At 41.8% G+C, this 19,607-nt stretch overlaps 1 protein-coding gene across 2 annotated transcripts in view; it reads left to right on the forward strand.

Annotated features, from left to right (window-relative positions):
• LOC144685545 (uncharacterized) overlaps positions 1-19,607 on the forward strand; it is a 67,072-nt gene that overhangs the window by 38,094 nt on the left and 9,371 nt on the right. For both annotated transcript variants that reach the window (XM_078550167.1, XM_078550168.1), the window contains 5 exons: positions 4,729-4,816; positions 9,391-9,504; positions 13,242-13,412; positions 14,675-14,726; positions 18,368-18,489. In XM_078550167.1, coding sequence (XP_078406293.1) covers positions 4,729-4,816; positions 9,391-9,504; positions 13,242-13,412; positions 14,675-14,726; positions 18,368-18,489 — 547 coding nt within the window. The remainder of the gene's footprint in view (positions 1-4,728; positions 4,817-9,390; positions 9,505-13,241; positions 13,413-14,674; positions 14,727-18,367; positions 18,490-19,607) is intronic.

Consider the following 19,607-nt stretch of genomic DNA (forward strand, 5'->3'; position numbering starts at 1 on the left):
TCACCTCAACTACTTGTGGTACTGAGCTTCGCATTCTAACCACTCTGGGTAAAGAAGTTCCTCCTGAATTCCCTATTAAATTAATGACTGTCTTATATTTATAGCCCCTAGTTTTGGTCTCCCCCACAAATCGAAAGATCTCTACATCTACAGTGTCAAACCTTTTTAGAAACTTAAAGACCTCTATCAGATCACCTCTCAGCCTTCTTTCTAGAGAAAAGAGTCCCAGCCTGCTTAATCTTTCCTGAGAGGTATGACCCCCAGTTCTGGTATTATTTTTGTATATTTTTTTTGCACTCCCTGCAGTTCCTTTATATCCTTTTTATAATATGGAAGCCAGAACTATGCAGAGTACTCAGTGTGCTCTAACCAAGTTTCTCCACGTAAGTTTAACTTGCGTAGTATAATTATTATAGCATGCACTTCCAGCTGGACAAGTCCTTATCGATACTGACAAATTTGTACACTTAAATACAGTGCAACCTATATTGAATCCTTTGCATATTCTCTTAAATCAGGGCTTTATAAATTGTAATCCCTGTAACCCTTGTAAGCAAAAACCCAGGCAGCTCCCTCTACTTGTGCTTTTATGTTTTTTCATATCTACTGGTTTGCCTTGTTTGGACTTTATGGACCTTGGTGCTTTGAAAAGAACTGTTGTTGGTGCTGTTGCTCATTAGGATCAAATCTAAGTCGGAGTGCTAAGATCTATTGGCAGCAGCAACTTGATGTGTCGGTGAATTAAAGAGAGTATAGATTTTAATTTATCTGTTTTTCCTCCAAACTTTTAAGCTGTCCAAGTTTGCTGCTTTGAAAGACTTCAGTGTTCTAGATTACAACCTATTACTTGTCAAATCACGTTTCATACAGTCATAGGTATGGGTGATGCTTTTCCTATATTCCTAAAGGAGATTGGTAGCAAGTGTCAGTAAGCTGTTAGCTGTGATGAGCATCACTAATCAACTGAGGGAATGGGGTGCGAGAGGACCTGCTTCTGCACTCACCTGCCTAGGGCAGAGAGCCAGTACAGACTCAGTGGCTGCCTTCTGCACTGAAAAGATTTTGTGACACTGAGGCCAAATGTACTATCATGTCTTGGGCTGAGCATGGCTAACTTTGCACAAGTTGGGGATAGAACCAGGGAATCTTTCTGATCTGTCCGGAACACCCATTAACTGAATAAACTTACTGAGCTACTGGGAGAGTCCCTGTGGTCGTTAGCGGGGCTTTTTATCTTATATGCCACTCTTGCTTGAAATGAAACCCATGTAAAAATGGGAGGCATCCTAATTTTTTTCATTGTTTATATCTGATAAAAAGTTGAAGAATGCAGTGCAGGAGAACATTAGAAACCATTGAATGGTTTAGAATACCTGAGTAGCATTTTAAAATTAGAGAATGATACCAGGACATGGAGGGTTCAATTAAGAGGGCACATTGCACAAACTTGGATCAAGTATAGAAGATTGAGGAATGATCTGATTATGGCGTTTAAAATGTTAAATGAATTTGATAAGAATAGAGAGGAACTATTACCTCTAATGGGGGAAACCCAGAATGAGGGGACGTTTAAAGTGGTTAAGCCATTTAGAAGGGAAATCTAGAACCAGCTTTTCACGAAAAGAGTTTTAGAAATGTGGAATTCTCTCTCTCAAAGTCTAGCTGGGATCAGTTGAAATTTTCAAAACTGAGACTAATAGATTTTGTTGGGTAAGGGTATTAATGGATATGGAGCATAGGCAGGCAAATAGTGTTGAGACCTGATCAGAATTCTGATTGAATTGCAGAACAGAGGAGAGGGAGAGGTATCCTAAATGTTTCCAAAGATATATGATCTGGATTGTGCAGCTCAATTCTTTACCTAATCTGTGTGATGGAGAGGTGAAGGCCAAACAAGTCCCTCTGACCCCACCCCATCTTCTAATCCCAGCCCTTGCCGTGTATTCACTGTACCCTCTGACCTTTCTCTCTGATACTGAACATTTTGTACTCCACAAAGGATACAGTTTCATCCCCTTATGCCCTGGCCTCAATGAATTTTTGTCTTGGCACGATGCTGAACTCTCTTCCGTTGCCTTTGTCTCCATGCTCACTTCTTTAGGCAGGAGTCCTCTTCCCCCATTAAACGAATCCTTTCACCCGCCTCCAGTATCCTCCCTCTACCTGGATCCCTCCCTCTGACCTGCTCTTGATCTTTTCATTGAGAACTGTTGGCGTGACATCAGCTGTCTTAATTCCTCTGCTGCTCTCACCCATTCCAACCTGTCTCCTCCTAAGCTTGCTGCACTACATTCTCTCAGGTCTAACCCTGACTTTGTTATCAAACCTGCTGACGAGGGTGGTGCTGCTGTTGTCTGGCGTACTGATCTCTAACTTGCAGGGTCTGAGCACCATCTCTCAGACATTTCTTCCTACCTACCCCTTGACCATGACCCCACCACTGGATATCAAGCCATTGCTCCCAGGACTGTCACTGACCTCATCTCCTCTGGAGATCGTCCATCCACAGCTTCCAACCTCATACTCTCCCAACCACGTACAGCCCACTTCTACCTCATTCCCAAAATCCACAAACAGGATTGTCCTGATAGACCCATCGTGTCAGCCTGTTCCTGCCCCACAGAACTCATTTCTTCCTATCTTGACTCCATTCTCTCTCTCCCCTTGTCCAGTCTCTTCCCACCAACATTCGCGATTCCTCTGATGCCCTATGCCATATCAACAATTTTCAGTTTTCTAGCCCTAAAGGCCTCCTCTTCACTGTAGACACCCAATCCCTCTACACCTTAATTCCCTACCAGGACGGCCTGAGGGTGCCCCGCTTCTTCTTGAACAAAGGCCCAAACAATCCCCATCCACCATGACTCTCCTCCATCTGGCTGAACTTGTTCACTCATTCAACAATTTCCCATTTCACTTGTCTCACTTCCCCCAAATAAAAAGTGTGGCTATAGGTAGCCACATGAGCCCCAGTTATGCCTGTCCTTTTGTAGGGTATGTGAAACATTTCTTGTTTCAGGCCCCCACGCACAACTCTTTTTTTTCGGTATGTCGATCACTGTATTGGTGCAGCTTCAAGCTCTAGTCTGGACCTGAAAAAATTTATCGTTTTTAATTTGCTTCCAATTTCCACACCTCTCACAGCTTCACATTGCCCATCTCAGACACTTCCCTTCCCTTCCTTGACCTCCCTGTCTACATTTCTGGTGATAGACTGTCCACCAATATTCATTGCAAGCCTGCTGACTTCTACAGCTACCTTGACTACAACTCCTCACACCCTGCTTCCTGTAAGGACTCCATCCCGTTCTTCCAGTTCCTCTGCCCCCAGCGCATATCTGTTCTGATGATGCTACCTTCCAAAATGGTGCTTATAGAGTGTCTTCCTTTTTCCTTAACCGGAGATGCCCCCGGCCCCCCCACCCTGCTGTATTTGGCAGGGCCCTCAACTGTGTCTGACCCATCTCCCTCACCCCTTCCCCTCCCTCCCAGAACTATGATAGTGTCCCCCTTGCCCTTACTTTTCACTTCACCAGCCTCCACATTCAAAGGATCATCCTCAGCCATTTCCGCCAACTCCAGCATGATGCAACCACCAAACACATCTTTCCCTCACCCCCCCGCCAATCAGCATTCTGTAGGGACCATTCCCTCCGTGACACCCTGGTCCACTCCTCCCATCACCCCCAACTCCTCATCCCCTTCCCACAGCATCTTCCCACGTAATTGCAGAGGGGGCAGCACCTACCCCTTTACCTCCTCCCTCACCATCCAAGGCCCCAAACACTCCTTTCAGATTCAGCAGTGCTTCACTTGCACCTCCTTCATTTTGGTCCACTGTATTCACTGCTCCCAATGCGGTCTCCTCTACATTAGGGAGACTAAACTCAAACTGAGTAACTGCTTTGCGGAGCTCCTTCGCTCAGTCTGCACACATGACCTAGACTTTCCTGTCACATGCCATTTCAACACACCATCTTGCCCTCATGCCCACATGTCTGTCCTTGGCCTGCTGCAATATTCTAGTGAAGTCCAGCGCAAACTGGAGGAACAGCACCTTGTCTTCCGGTTTGGCACTTTGCAGCCTTCTGGACTTAACATTAAGTTCAACAACTTCACACCATGAACTCTTGCCTCCATCTTTACCCCTTTTTTAATTCAATTGCTTTTTTTCACCTTTTTCAATTTTAATTATTTTATTTATTTATTGCTCCCTTTTCCTTGACCACCCCCGCCCCCAAACAGGGCCACCTGCCACTGGCTTCTACAGTGTGCTTTCACAGAACACCGACCCTTGTTTTGCTATTAATAATCCTGCTGTCTTTCTTTTACACCACTATCAGCGCCTTCTTTAGCCTTTACCACTACCATTAACAACCCCTTGTCCTGTGTCCATGACATCTTTGTCAAAAAATCTCCTTAGCTCCCACCTATCCCTGACCTTCTATTTTGCTCCACCTGCTCCATCCCCTCTTAACCAGTATGAAATCCATCACATTTTTATTCTCTAACTCTGAAGAAGAGTCATACAGACTCAAAACATTAACTCTATTTTTCTCTCCACAGTTGCTGCCAGACCTGCTGAGTTTTTTCAGCACTTTCTATTTTTATTTCAGATTTCCAGCATCTGCAGTATTTTGCTTTTACACTTTAATGGTAAGTGGGAGGAGAAGCAGAAGTGCGATAAAATCTGAGGTCAGTTCTAAATAACCAATAATTGTCTTACAGTGACAAGAAACGGCCCAGATGGTGCAGCACCTGTCAGGCCCACTTCAGAGGAAATATCATTGAGCATCGCAGGACACAGAGACACAAGGTAGACAAAAAACCTTTCTGCAGAAATTGCTAGAGTCACATATTGTCTCAAAGAGAAAGATAGTTTGCCTTTTGATTAAAGACACCTCAACCAAACCATCGAACTACCTTCCAGAGGCTACCTAACCTGCTGTGCATTTATAGCATTTGCTGTTTTCCTTTGTGCAACTATACATTTCTATATCCATAACTTGCAAATTATTGCTAGTAGGTGTAACTGTTACCAGCTTTTTAATAACTTTTTTTGCTGCAAAATTTATGCAATTTAAATAGGTGGGCATATGTTGTTGTTGGTCTGCAAATAAGTTGGGATGGATAGCATTTCTTGTAAACACACATGATGTTTAGACATTCGCTCCTCATGCTAAATGTAAAACATTTAGCCAAAATGCAGAATATCCTGATTGAAAAACTGGTGTCATCTGCTTCTATAACTATCCGTTTGCATCAGAAGCTTGCACCTTTAAATTTTAGTTTGGTTTCAGTAATTCAGAACACATGAGTTCTTAACTTAAACCTCCCCGTTTCCCTTTTCGGTGCTTACTGTGTCTCTTCTGTTCCTTTCTCCTTTGTGTTTCAGTCATGCCTTTCATTTCTTGGGCGTTCTGCAGTTGTTACTTAGTTGTCTTAATGCTTATTCTGTTCTTTAAGCTTGCTGTAACTTCTGCAGCTTGAGTCAAAAATCAATGAGTGAGTGCGGAAATTTAGCCATTCAGCCTCCACAAGCAGTTGAACAAGTCTTGCTGACATTAATAGTGAATGTCTCCTGTGTTTGATGAGATTTGCTTACAATTCAGTCTTAACAGTAACGGCTGGGGATGATTGGTGCACAGGTGTACAAGGCCTTTGCCTAGGAGACCCCAAGCAAATATAGCGCCCTACTTCACACACACAAAACACCGTCCTGATAAAAGGCACCATAATGCAGAAAAAAGGCATGCAACCAATGGATCGGTATCATTTAAGTATAAAGATCCTTAAAACATCTACATTTAAAACAGGCAATTGTTTATATGAGCCAAAAAATCACAACCATTATTGATTTACATCATCATTATCAAAGTTGTTGGTTACAGGGGAGATAGTGGCATAGTGGTAATGTCACTGGACTAGTAATCCAGAGACCCAGGCTAATGTTATGGAGTCATGGGTTCAAATCCCACCACGGCAGCTGGTGAAATTTAAATTCAATTAATAAAAATCTGGAATTGAAGGCTTGTCTCAGTATCATTGATTGTTGTAAAAACCTATCTAATTCACTAATGTCCTTTAGGGAAGGACATCAGCTATCCTTATTTGTCTGGCCTACATGTGACTCCAGACCTATAGCAATGTGGTTGACTCTTAATTGACCCTACAAGGCCACTCAGTTCAAGGGGCAACAAATGCTGACCTTGCCACATCCCATCAAAGAAAAATATATAAAAAAGCATCTTTAAGCTCCATTTATTCCAGAAGGAAACAGTGCTTAACTCTAGTTCATGTCTCATTAAGCTGCACTGAATACAAGAACAAACTACAAACAGAGTTAAAGGAGGCATCTGTCATGTTCAGTTACCTATTGTATACTTAAGACCTTCTTATTCTCTCTCTCTCTCTCTCTCTCTCTCTCCCCCCCTCCCCCCAACCACCCCCACCCTGGCCACCACCACCCTCACCTCCCCCGCAATGTGATCTGGGATTACAATTTGTACTAAACACTTACTGCAGTTTAAATATAGCTAGTTGCATTACATTTTTTCATTGTTCCAGTGTTGATCTACAACATTCTTGTTGATTACTGTAATACCACTGCCATGTTACACTACCCTTTATGTAGTAATGTCACACGAACATGCATTGTGAGCGGTGGTGAATGTGGTATGTTCTGATGCGATAAGCTCTGTTATGAATGTAGTGTATAAATATTCCATGGGCAAATTTCTTCATGCATTTTATTGCACATTTGTGTTTTAAATGGAGTGAGGAAGTGGTTATGCAGAGGGGCAGGTTGGCCCAAATGTTCTTGGTGCCCAGAGGCCCAAGAATTCTTAATCTGGCTGTGCCTACATGGAAGAAAAAGTGGCTATTAAGTGAGAATTTGACAACAGCTGGCATTATGATAGGTATGTGTAAGTTCTAGGTGCACTATATTAGTGGGAACATGCTCATTGTTAAATGATCATGCGATGGGGAGTGATCGAGTTCATGCCTGCAGTTTATGTGGCTTGTAGCTGCTTACAGATCCTGTTCAGCTGCTTTGATGTGTACATTATAAGGGAAAACCCAAATGACATACTCTGAGTTGAAAACTGTGTTCAAGTGGCAGTTAGAACAGAGGGCCTTGAAGGGCACTCCTAAGGTTTCCTGTGCTTAAGCTTATCCCTCCATTTGGGGAACATGTCTGTCTGCTGTTCCTGTGAGATATTTAACGAAATATATAAACATTTTAAAGAAGAATCATTTCTTCAATGTGGTAAAACATCCTAAGGTGCTTCGCAAGTGTGTCATTAAATAAATTTTGACACCCAAACCACATGAGGGGATATCAGAAGAGATAACCTAAAGATTTGTCAAATAGTTAGGTTTTAAGAAGCATTTTAAAAGAGGAACATGGTTAGAGAGGTGGAGAAGTTTAGGGAAGGAATTCCAGAGCTTAGTTCCTCTGCAGCTAAAGGCACAGCCATCAATGGTGGTGCGATGAAAATCATGAATGCGCAAGAGGTCAGAATTGGAGGAGCTTCAAGATCTCAGACTTTGGGGGCTGGAGGGGATAACAGAGATGAGGACGAGTGAGGCCATGGAAGGATTTGAAAGCAAAAGTGCGAGTTTTAGAATTGAGACATTATTCAAACAGGAACCAATGTAGAGCGACAAGCACAGGAGTGATGGGTGAACGGGACCTGGTACAAACCACGGTATGGTTAGCAGAGTTTTGCATCAGTTTAAGTTTTTGGAGGGTGGAAGATAGCAGAAACTCTGTTACCCTCTCCACAGATACTGCCAGACCTGCTGAGTATTTCCAGCTCTTTGTGTTTTTATGTCAGATTTCCAGTATCCGCAGTGTTTTGCTTTTATTTCGCCTTGAAATCTCTCTCTTCAACGTCACTTTTGGCCACCCCTCCAGATTCCCCTTTACATGGTTCCCAACTCTGTCGGTGGGGGCATTTTGTTAGTTTAAAGGCAATATATACATAGTGTAAAATTATTCTAAGCAAAATATTGCAGATGCTGGAAATCTGAAACAAAAACAAAAATTGCTGGAAAAACTCAGCAGGTCTGACAGCATCTGTGGAGAGGAAGACAGAGTTAACGTTTCGAGTCCGTGAGACTCTTCATCAGAGTCATACGGACTCGAAACGTTAACTCTGTCTTCCTCTCCACAGATGCTGTCAGACCTGCTGAGTTTTTCCAGCAATTTTTGTTTTTGTTGTAAAATTGTTTTGGTGGTTGCCCTCACAAGTTGTGTCTGAGGACTCCCAAGTAGCAAGTGGACTTAAGGGATTATGTGCATCAGTGTTTGTTTTTTTTTAAATTAAATGTGCTCCTTAGAATATGAGATGAATATTCAATTTATTTAAATACAGCTCCCTTTTTAAAAAAAGCATTTTGATCTTTTCAGGAGATCTGTAGCGTTGCCTGAAAGCGGATTCAGTGGTAACTTTCAAAAGGGAATTGGATAAATGTTGAAAAATAAAAATTTGCAGCGCAGTGGGAAAAGTGGGATGTGGGGAACTATTTGGATAACTCTTACAAAGAGCCAGCACCCGCACAATGGGCTGAATGGCCATTTTCTGTACTGTATCATTCTATGTAGAGATCGAAAATTGTCATTGTCGAGAAAAACAAGAAAAGCGCTTGATAGAAAGTTTATTTCTTTTGAAAGCCAGACCAAAAATAATAAGGCTGTTAAATCATATTTAATACTGGTGCTGTTCCTTTTGTTGCTGGCACTCGTACCCCAACCAGGTAGCTCAATTATTATCTCAGGGCAGTACAGATTTATTGCCTTGAATGGTGGTGGGCCTTTTGGAACAATTGGCTTTTACAACTGAGCAGCTTACTAAACAACTTCAGACAGGGGTGAACCACGCAATGTGGGCAAGTGAACCATGTCATGTAGCACTGGAGTCATGTATAGGCCTCACCAGGTAGGGTTAGTGGGCTCCCTTCCTTGAGTGATTCCAATGAACCATGCCAAAGTTGTCATTGGGTTCTCAATATCACAAAACCCAACTGATGCCAGAAGAATCGGCTGCTATTGTGGGTCAACATCAGAAAAATAACCTCACTTTCAATTTTGCAATTTGTCGTGGAGAGATTTAAGCTCAGTATCTCTGTGCTCCTTGCCCAGTACCATCAGCATTACATTGAGGAAGCCTGTCATCTTTGCTCTTCCTAGCAGATGAGGTGAGTGCAGCCTTGGCCTGAAAGGCTGTGCATGAGTCACACAGGACCTGGGAAAGATGCAGCCGTTTCAAAGCCCCACACTGTACTACGGACTAGGTTCAACTGGTCCTTTTTTTGAGGGAGGTTGCTGGCCCAATCCCACCCCTTGCTGTAGCTGTGTCATTTATGTTCTCTGTTTCTCACCAGCTTGCTAAGTACTCGCTGCGGCCTTTCTGCACTGTCTGCAGCCGACACTTCAAAACCCCCCGCAAGTTTGTGGAGCACATGAAGTCGCCAGAGCACAAGCAGAAAGTGGAAGAGGTACACTAAGCTTTTACTAGGCTTTTCACTTGTTTCCATAGTGGAATACAGGGGAAATTAAAAATATTTTTAAAAAATGCTTACACCTTGTTTTTGAATGGCTATTCTGATGCTTGAGAGATCAGGTAGATTACAGTCCACAACAACATCTTGCATTTACATGCTTTGAATAGATTAAAACATTCAAGGCGCTGCACAGGAGCATTATCAAATGAAATTTGACAATGAGCTACATAAGGAAATAATAGGATAAACCAAAAGCATGTTAAAGGAGTAGAGAAGGACTGAGGGGCTTAGGGAGGGAACTCCAGATCTTAGACCCTTGGCACAAGCATCAAAGGTGGAGCAATGGAAATCAGGACATGTCTGAGGCCAGAACTTGAGGTGCGCAAAGATCTTGAAGGGTTGCAGGCCTGGAGGAGGTTACAGGGATTGTGAGGGGTGAGGCTATGGAGGGTTTTGAACACAAGTATGAGAATTTTAAAATTGAGATGTTGCTTGATCAGAAGCCAATGGAACTGCCCTATTTTGTGATGACTAGACTGCTACACATGATGTATCTGAGCAGAGATGAGTTGGACAGTGAGTGCATTTCCTTTAATGTTTTGGGATGCATTCTACATGTGCCCTTTTAACTCAGCCAAACAGTATTGACACTTAAACAGTTTGAAACGTCAATTCAAATACAACACATGTCATTATGATTTGTTTTCTCTCTCTAATTGGACATGTTATTTAGGGCTGCAACTTGACCCTCCAATCCCACTTTAGCCTTAATTTCAGAAGGTTGTGGGTTTGAGCTCCACATCAGTTGGCTGACATTCTAGTGTGATATTGAAGGAGTATATCCTTTGAATATGGCATTAACTGAAGCCCTTTCAACTGATACTTAGGCTGTAATAGGAAGATGGTAGGGCTGAATTCTAAAAGAGGTTGAATGGCCTGGAAACCTTCTTCATCCAAACTAATGTGAGCTTTCTGTACTCCACTCTTCCTTCCGCCTGGGTCACACTTATTTCTGGTTGTAAATGTCCAGATTGCTCGATGTGTTTGGAGTGAGCAGAATTAATTATCTGCACTGTTTCATCTCGGGGATGCAATCTCCAGTAGTGTGTACTTCACCCGGTGACTTAAGTTGGCAATAATTTGGTTACTGAGTGATGAGGGATTGAGCCTGCCCACTACCTGTTTCAGGGGCAGGCATACTACTTCCTGAGCCCTGGAGCACCTATGCTCACCTTGCTGGAAAACCTGCAAGTGTATTATTTCTCAAATTCTCAAATAATTTTTACCACACCGCAAAGGTTGTAAGCACTCTCCTTGTTCTTTGTATCTAATCAGAGGAATTATGGCCCTAATTTAATTTGTTCAGTAGCTGTAGGGGCTCTGTTAAAACTTGTTACATGTATTTTGATATGCAGATTAAAATGCCAGCTTCCATGGATACTGAAATGTGTGTCCTGAAAAATACTAATGAAACATTATATTAAGTCATTCAAGCCTTTTTGAGCAGGAGCACATGAAGCTGAATCTGCCCTTTGTCCACATACTATCTAAATTACAAATGCTTTAGTTTACTGGGGGTGCACAGTATTTTTATCTGAAACGTTACAGAGCCATTTTCAAACTGGGTTCTGCAAGGTTTGTGCGGTCACTGCACAAATACTTCTTGCCATCTAACACATGCTTTGTGCACCAATTTTTTACGCATTGCCTCTTCTCCCATTATCTTTATCCATCTCTCCCACTTGACTAAATGCAAACTCCTTATAATTTTTAATACCAAAATTATATATCCTCTAAGCCTGTGCTTTTCTGAAGTGGATGACCCCAACTCGTAGAGTCCTGAGGCTAGGTATTATTTAGTTGTTATCTTCTGCAAGTCCTCAAGTGGCAATATTCTTTATCATGTGCAAAGATAAAATTGGATTCAATATTATGAGAGTATCTCCAACAGTGTCTTCTCTTCCTGTTCCGCTCCTTTACTTATTGATTTTCCCAAGAATTTGTACTTTGTCATCTCCTCTTCCTCATTTACATGCTGCTTCTTGGCGACATCATCCAAAAATGTGGGATCAGGTTCCACAAGTATTATGATACTCCCCCCTCGATCACTGTCTCGTATTTAACCAGACTGTTTAGAACTGTGGCAGCCTATTTAATCCAGTTTACAATCCCATATCCTCTCGATCACAAATGCTGCCTCCTTAACATTGTCCACCTGCCCCACCTCACCCTGTCTGCTGTCAAAGCCCTCACCTGCACCTTTGTCACCTTCAGTTTGACTATTCAATGGGGCGCTGAAGAATCTCCATTACAAACGTGTCCATAGAAGTCACTGATTAGCAATTTGGAGTGCTGAACAGAATTGCCAATCAGGGCAGTGAAAAGCTGTCCTATTGATGGACTATTTGGAAAAAGAAATTTGTGCCCTGGCTGCGCTCCCATTTTGTACTCTGTAAATTTCAGTTCATTTAAAACTCTCTGCCTGTATCCTACCTTGCACCAAGTCCCACTCACTCATTGCTCCTGCGCTCACTGTATCTGTATTGGCTCCTGATCTCCCAACTCCTATTAAAAAATTCTTATCCTTGTGTCTAAATCTCTGGTAATCTGAAATTAAATGAGAAAATACAAGAATGCACAGCCATTCGGGCAGCATCTGTGGAGAGAGGAAGTTTAAGGTTACTGGGTCAATGACTTTTCTTTCGACAGTGTATTCCACTCTTGAATTCTTGGACAGCCAAATTTTCCATAATCTTTTGCAGGCCTGTTTCCATGAATCTATCTGTTCTCAGTTGATTTTACTGACAGCTCCATGTTTTGTATCAGTTACACTTCTGACACATATGAACACTTTTTCAGATTTGTTGGGTTTACGATTTTTTTTATCCCCTGTTCTTAACTTGTTCACTCCTTGCAATAATGCTCTCTCCAGTTAGGGTACACTGTATGGGCTTGGATGGCCACCTGTGCCACTCGATCATTTGTACCAAATGACCCAATTAAATTAGATTGGCTAAACAACGTCCGATTTTCTATGAATCAGAGATGAGTAATTCACTATTCAGTCTCAAACCAGACCAGCATATTGGATTTGATTCAACATCCACCCTCCACCACCAGAGCACTGAGGCTGCAGGATGTATGTTCTACAGGGTTCACTGCAGCAACTTGCCAGCCAAGGTTGCTTTGACAGCACATACCTCCCCTGACCTCTGCCACCAAGAAGAATAAAAACAGCAATGTTGGAAGATCATCATTCCTTCATTGCCACTGGATCAGAATCCTGGAATTCTCTACCTGGTACCATCGTGGGCAAAATCATCACAAAGGCTGCAACAGTTCAAGAAGAATCCCTAGTACCACTTTCCCAGCAACTAGAGATGGGCATAAATGCAATCTTACCTGCAATATCCACCTTACCTCCTGCATTGGAGGAATACAATTCAAACAATAAAATCAGATGAGCTCAGATGGTACTGCTGCACTTGTGGAAGGGTGTAATATCAGTATGACAAGTACTTTACTGTGGCAGTTTCTATCACAACCGTAGACCGAGAAATTTATAATGGGAGAAAAGTGTTGGATGGAAATGGATGCAGATGCAAGATATTTATGTCAAGTGTCTGTGGATAATATTTGACACAAAATCCAAATATTTATGCAGCATGAACTTGCTACCATCACTAACCTGTGTAATAATTACACATCAGTGAATTTAATTTTGTTTTCAGGTTAAGCTGCAGCGTAGCTCCCAGGACAAAGACCAGGCTGGACAAGATGATCCAGAGGATCTGATCACTGTTGATGCAGTTGGTTGCTTTGATGAAGATGATGAAGAAGGGATGACTGAGGAGGATGATGACAGCGTTTCTGATTGTTTAAGTGATAGGGATTCTCAGCAGGTTTGTCAATATACTGTTAGAATGGTTTGTATTTCCCTGTATTCACACACATCTAATCTAAATAACCTCATTTGCTATATGATTTTATTAGAGGTGACAAATAATATTCAGCTTTATTTTTAACCACTATGATAACTATTGCGGGATTTGGCAGTGTATACTCCCTTGATGTAGTTGGTTCTTCATACTGTTTTAACTGTGATGTTGCAAAAGTGCAATTTCAATTACTCCTTTTATTTTTGAAGATTAAGCACCTCTACTACAACAATATGCATTTATATAGTGCTTTTAATTTGGTAAACATCCCAAGACGCTTCAAGAGTGTTATCAAACAGAATTTGACACCAAGTCACGTAAAGAGATACTAGGATAGGTCACAAAATGCTTGATCAAGAACTAGGTTTTAAGAACTGTCTTAGATGAGAGAGAGGCGGGGAGAATTGAGGAGGGAATTCCAGAGCTGAGGGCCTAGGCAGCTGAAGGCACAGCTGCTAGCGGTGGAGTGAAGGAAATTGGGGGTGCGCAAGAGGCCAGAATTGGAAGAACACAGAGATCTCATAGAGTTGGAGGAGGTTAGAGATTGGAATGGGTGGGAAGAATTTGAAAATAATGAGAATCCTAAAATCTTTGCTAGACTAGAAGCCAAAATGGATCAGTAAGCTCACAGGTGGGAAATGTCTGATAATCCAATTTAAAGCTTATTCTGGGGGAAAGAAGGGAAGAGCAGATATATCATTCAAGCCTTTAAAATAATGAAAGATATAAGGTTGAAATTAATAAACCATTCAATTTTGGTAGTGATTGTGGGACAAAGAGCTCAAGCACAAAATTTACAACCCTTGCGCAAGGTTAGAAATTAGAAAAAACATATCCAAAGGATGGTGGACATGTAGAATAGGCACTCTGGAGAAGGTAGTTTATTTGGGGCCAACTGATGCATTGTAAACTGGTAATGGATTGATAGGAGAAGGTGGATATTAGAGGGATCACTAACTTTTTTAGGAGGGGTAAGAGAAAGAGCTCACTGGCCCTTAAATTAGAGGATCAACAGATTGAAGGAGAAGAGGGACATATCCATAATGGAACATCCTTAAATGGACTCTGGATGGAATGAGCTTGACAGAAAGAATAGCTGTTTTTGACTGCGGATTTCGTTAATTTGCTTGGCTTCCCTGAAATGTCATGGAATTTTACAACCTCTTGAATAAAATGTGCATCTTAGAAAGGGGAGGAAAAAGTAAACATACGCTTTGTACATTTAGGCTTTGCTGTCAGAGTTTGAGAAGGAGCCATATGACGCAGAAGCTGTGTATGGTGAGTACTAAATAAGTATGCTAATGTATTTCACTCGATGCTTTTCTCCATTAAAATCTACTAAGTTTCCCTAAATAACACATTATTGAATTTAATGGATACTTTAGTCTGTCAGCCTGTGATTTCATGTGATGTTTAATTAGATCAGGATTGACTTCGTAACAACCAGTTGCGTTTACATAGTGCCTCTAATGTCCCAATGCACTTCACAGAAACGTAAGCAGACAAAGATCGACACCAAGCCAAAGGAGATATTAGGACAGTTGTTTAAGAAACTTGGTTAGAGATGTAGATTTTAAGGAGGGTCTTGAAAGAGGACAGAAAGCCAAAACGGTCTAGGGACGGAATTCCAGAGCTCAGGGCCAAGACAGCTGAAAGCATGGCCTCTTGTGGGGGCTTCATAAGAGGCCAGAGTTTGAGGAGTGCAAAATTCTCAAAGGGTTGTAGGGCTGAAGAAGGTTATAGAGATATGGAGGAATGAGGCCATGGAGGGATTTGAATACAGTGACAAAAATTTTAAATTCAAGGCATTGGTGAATTTAGAGCCAACGTAGATCAGAAAGCCCAGGGGTAAGGTTTTATGGCATGGTTCAGGCTGAGTCCATGTTTATGGAGCGAGCAAGGTGGGAGGCTGGTCAGGAGAGCATTAGAACAGGCAAGCTTGGAGGTAACAGATGTACGAGTGAGAGTTTCAGCAGGAGATGGGCTGAGAAGTAGGGTGGAGACAGGCAATGTTACAGATGTGGAAGTGAGTGGTCTTAGCAATGGAGACAATATAGAATCCAAAGCTCAGCTCAGAGTCAAATAGGGCACCAAGGCCTGCAATTGGGGGTGGGGGTGTGGGAGGAGCGGTTCCAGTATCAATTGCATGGAGGCCAGGAAGGGAAATTGGGTTTTCAGCAGTTTAGTAGGAATAGGGTTGAGGGAGCAGCTGGATCTTTTGATTAAGGAGAGGACCTGAACGGAGATTGGAGGGAAACTAAATGCAGGCCTGAGGTAGCATAAGGGGTTCTGTTACTAGACGAGTAATCTGGAGGCCTGGGTTAATGAGTCAGAGAAATGAGCTTCAATCCTGCCATGGCAGCTGGGGAATTTAAATTGAATTAATTTTTAAAAATACCTGGAATAAAATGTTAGTTTCTGTAATGATGACCCAGTAACAAAATGGCCTTGCAGGCCTATCAGTATACCAAACCATGACAAGCATACCACTGCAGGAATACCTTCACCAGAAGGACTGCAACAGTTCAAGAAGATTGCTCACCACTACTTTCTAAAGGTCAGTTGAGGATGGCCAGTAAATGCTGGCCTTGTCAGTGGTGCCCACACCCCATGAATTAATGTAAAAAAAAAACAGAGAAAGAACAAGGATTGGGGAAGGTTACCTTGGTGTGGGAGGGAAGGATGTGGCGGAGACCACTGGTTGGTCTTGACCTTTGGTGGCCATGGTGACAAAGAAGCCCATGAGCTCTTCATCTATTGGAGGAGGCAGGGAGAGGGTTTAAGGAGAATTGTTGGTAGTACAGAAAAGAAGCCAGGGATTATCTTGTCTGGGAGTTTCCCTTAAACTTCTCCCATTGTTTGTTGCCAAGGGAATTGGGATATTGATGCTTTTTTTTAATGTTTCTCACTTTGCTAAGATGCTTGTTCCTAGGGAGACTGTTGTGCGCTGTGGTTAACATCGGTGGTTTAAAATGATCAGTGTTCATTCTAATTCTGGCACCCTCAATTTTTTCTTTTAAAACAACAAACTTGATGACAAATCTGCTAAGCAAAATGGGTTGGACTTAGTCCATAATACAAGTGCCCTCAGATTTGTTCATTGCAGTTAGCAATTCATTAGTTTCCTCCGAGCAGAATGATGGACTGGTGATATACAGAACACTAATGTTGTGGAGGAAGGGGAGAATTGTCAGGTTAATATAAACAGAAAGAAACTCTGTGTCTAGTTTGATAATTGATCTGTGATTACCTCATGCTATCTGTGCAGAGTGGGAATAGTCTGATTCCTTAAAAGGGGAAGGAAAATATAGCAGCATGCTGCTTAAGCTACGTATTCACTCCCCTTGTCTACAATCTTGTTTTTAAAAAATTTAAAATCCCCTTTTTAAAAAGCTTTTAATTTTAAGTTTCCCAGCCTAGACTTGTGTGACATTCCTGGGTGGAGATGCCTGCATTCTGCAACACCTGTATTCATCACAATAGGATTACAGCTTTGCTCTGATCCGACGTAGATCCAGGACTAGCCAGCCCTTAATGCCTGCACAAGTGTCCGGTTGTACAGCATCATAAAGTGCACACTGCCATTGCGTCGCCCATTTCAGTCTTTACCATCCTCCAGTACGTTGCAGTTGGTGAGATTTTCCTGGAAACATCAACCCTTAGGAACACGCCCGTTGAACCTGTTCCACCACCATTTAATTACATAATTACAGATCTGAATCTCAGCTCTATTCTCCAGCTTTGATCCATATCCCTTGATTCCCCATATCTAACAAAAACCTATCATACTTGCCTTGAAAATTCAAATTGACCCTCAGCATACACAGCCTTCAGGGGGATGCATGTTTCAGATTTCCACTACCCTTTGTGTGAAAAAGTGTTTCCTAATTTCACTCCTAAATGACCTAGTTCTAATTATAAGACTGAGACTACCTGTTCTGGATTCCTCCTCCAGAGTAAATAGTCTCGCTGCAACTAACCTGTCAAATTCTTTAAATGTTTTAAACACGTGGATTGGATCATCCTTCAATCTTATAAACTCAAGCAAACACAGCAAGTTAATACAACCTAGCCTTAACCCTTTTAGCCATGATATCAAAGCTTCATTTTCTTTTGCTTTTGCACGTCCTTCATTGTGCTGGAAAATGGGATTAGAATAGTTAGGTACTTGTTTGACCGGCGCAGACTCGATGGGCTGAAGGGCTTTTTTCTGGGCTGTAGACCTCTATGACTCATAAGCTAATCATCTTCAGGTCCCCAAATTTATTTGAGTAGTAGTTCAAAGAAAAGACTAATTGTTTTGTATTGGAGAGTTGATCACTGAAAATAATGGTTTTAGTTTAGCCATCACTGCTGGACCCGTAGCTGTTGAGTTCACAGACTGCACAACAGGACCTTTGGAAGCAAGCTTGAGTGAGGCTTTTCTCTTAAAGTTCAATTTGCCTTTTCCAAAATTGGAGTATCTATCTTACCTAGAACCATTTCGTACACAACATTAGATCTCAAATTTGAAAACTGTTAAGTACTTAGTTTGTATCTGCTTAGTGCAGATAAACTGGCCCTGTAAACTGTGTAAAACTATCCTGTAGCATAGCTATTTGTATCCAGATTCATTGCTGTGGCTTTCCATTATGGTATCATCGCGAAGCTTTCCTCTCACTAATGCACCTCCATATCTCTGAATCCTGAAAGGTGATTTCTGCTTTTGGCACATAGCCATCAATCTTAAAAAGCTAATCAGGACGACTGAGGCCGAGAGCCAAGTTTCTGTTAACTCTTATACAGCTGACTTTTTTGTTTAAAACAAAATTCTTGTATGCATTTCCTTTTTTTTACTTCTGATTTGTTTTGTGTGTTTTAATGACAAGGGCACATTCAATGTAACATAGTGATCGTCTTGGTTCCCCTCCCCTCCACAGGCCAGGAATTTGTGGTTCCTGTGACCGGTTTCCTCTGCAAGCTGTGTCACAAATTCTACCATTCTGAGTCCACTGCCAGATTTACCCACTGCAAGTCACTGATGCATTTTCAGAACCTTCAGGTTAGATGGTTGTTCCATGATGTGGCCTGTGTTTCATTCTCTCCATTTCTCCTCAGTACCTTTTTTTTTCTCTTTCTCTTCTCACCTTGCCCCTCTTCATCAATCTTTAACCTTCATTTATACCTGCCTTTCCTTCTCTACCTACTTATCTCTCTCTTATCACTCCTCGCTACCCCTCTCTGCACCCCACCTTCTCCATTGCTCCCACAACTCCCCTCCTGTTCCACCACTCTCTATTTCTCTGCATCTTTCTCATTCACTCTGGTTTTTCTCTTCTACTTCTGGTGTTTGGTGTTGTCCCAGACTTGCTTTAAAGTCCCTTCTTCTACTGAATGCAGTTTGATTATTGTGGGAGCAACTAGAATTTTCCAATTTAAACAAAAATGCCCTGATCTTTTTGTCTTTTGCTGCTGTTTGATGTCAAGTTAGTCACATATTCGTTGCTGGAAACTTGTACCATGCTGTTTCAAGTTTTCCCCTATTCAGTGTACCTCTACTCATTAACAGGTCAATATGACCATAAACTTGTTTAGATTTAATCTTTCTACACTCCCTCCCTCAATTAACTTGGTAATCCTGGAAATGAGCAGTATTGGGTATCTTTAGGTACCAAACAAGCTAGAAAGGGATGGCATTAACTTATTTCCAGCAATCTCAGTTCAGCTTATTTATGGACTTGAATCAACAGGGGACAGCTATCAGATTTGGGACTGAAATGGTGTTGCTCAGAGAGGCTGTGGGAGCAAAGTGTTTTTTTTAAAGTTGCATCAAAGTAGATTTTGAGTTTGGGTTTGAGGTACATTGTTTAGGCAAACAAGATTAGTTCTGCTTTACACCTGTCCTTAGCAAGCCCTTAGATGTGTTTACTGTGAAGAGATTCCCCCCGCCAAAAATGATGAGATATTGATACCTTTTTGATGGGAAAATTGGAGCAAGTCTGTGACCCGTTATGCATTCACCTTTTATTGAACTGTTTGTGTTGATGTTGTTTTACATTGTGAGTTTCGTGTGATTTGTTCTATGTTTGAGATATTTGTGGAGTATTGTTGCAGCCTAATAGTCACCTGTCTCACGTTGATTCATCTTTCATTTCAATATTCTCGTCTAGTTTGTACTTT

The sequence above is a fragment of the Cetorhinus maximus genome, chromosome 10, assembly GCF_964194155.1.
Source record: "Cetorhinus maximus chromosome 10, sCetMax3.hap1.1, whole genome shotgun sequence".
Taxonomy (NCBI): domain Eukaryota; kingdom Metazoa; phylum Chordata; class Chondrichthyes; order Lamniformes; family Cetorhinidae; genus Cetorhinus; species Cetorhinus maximus.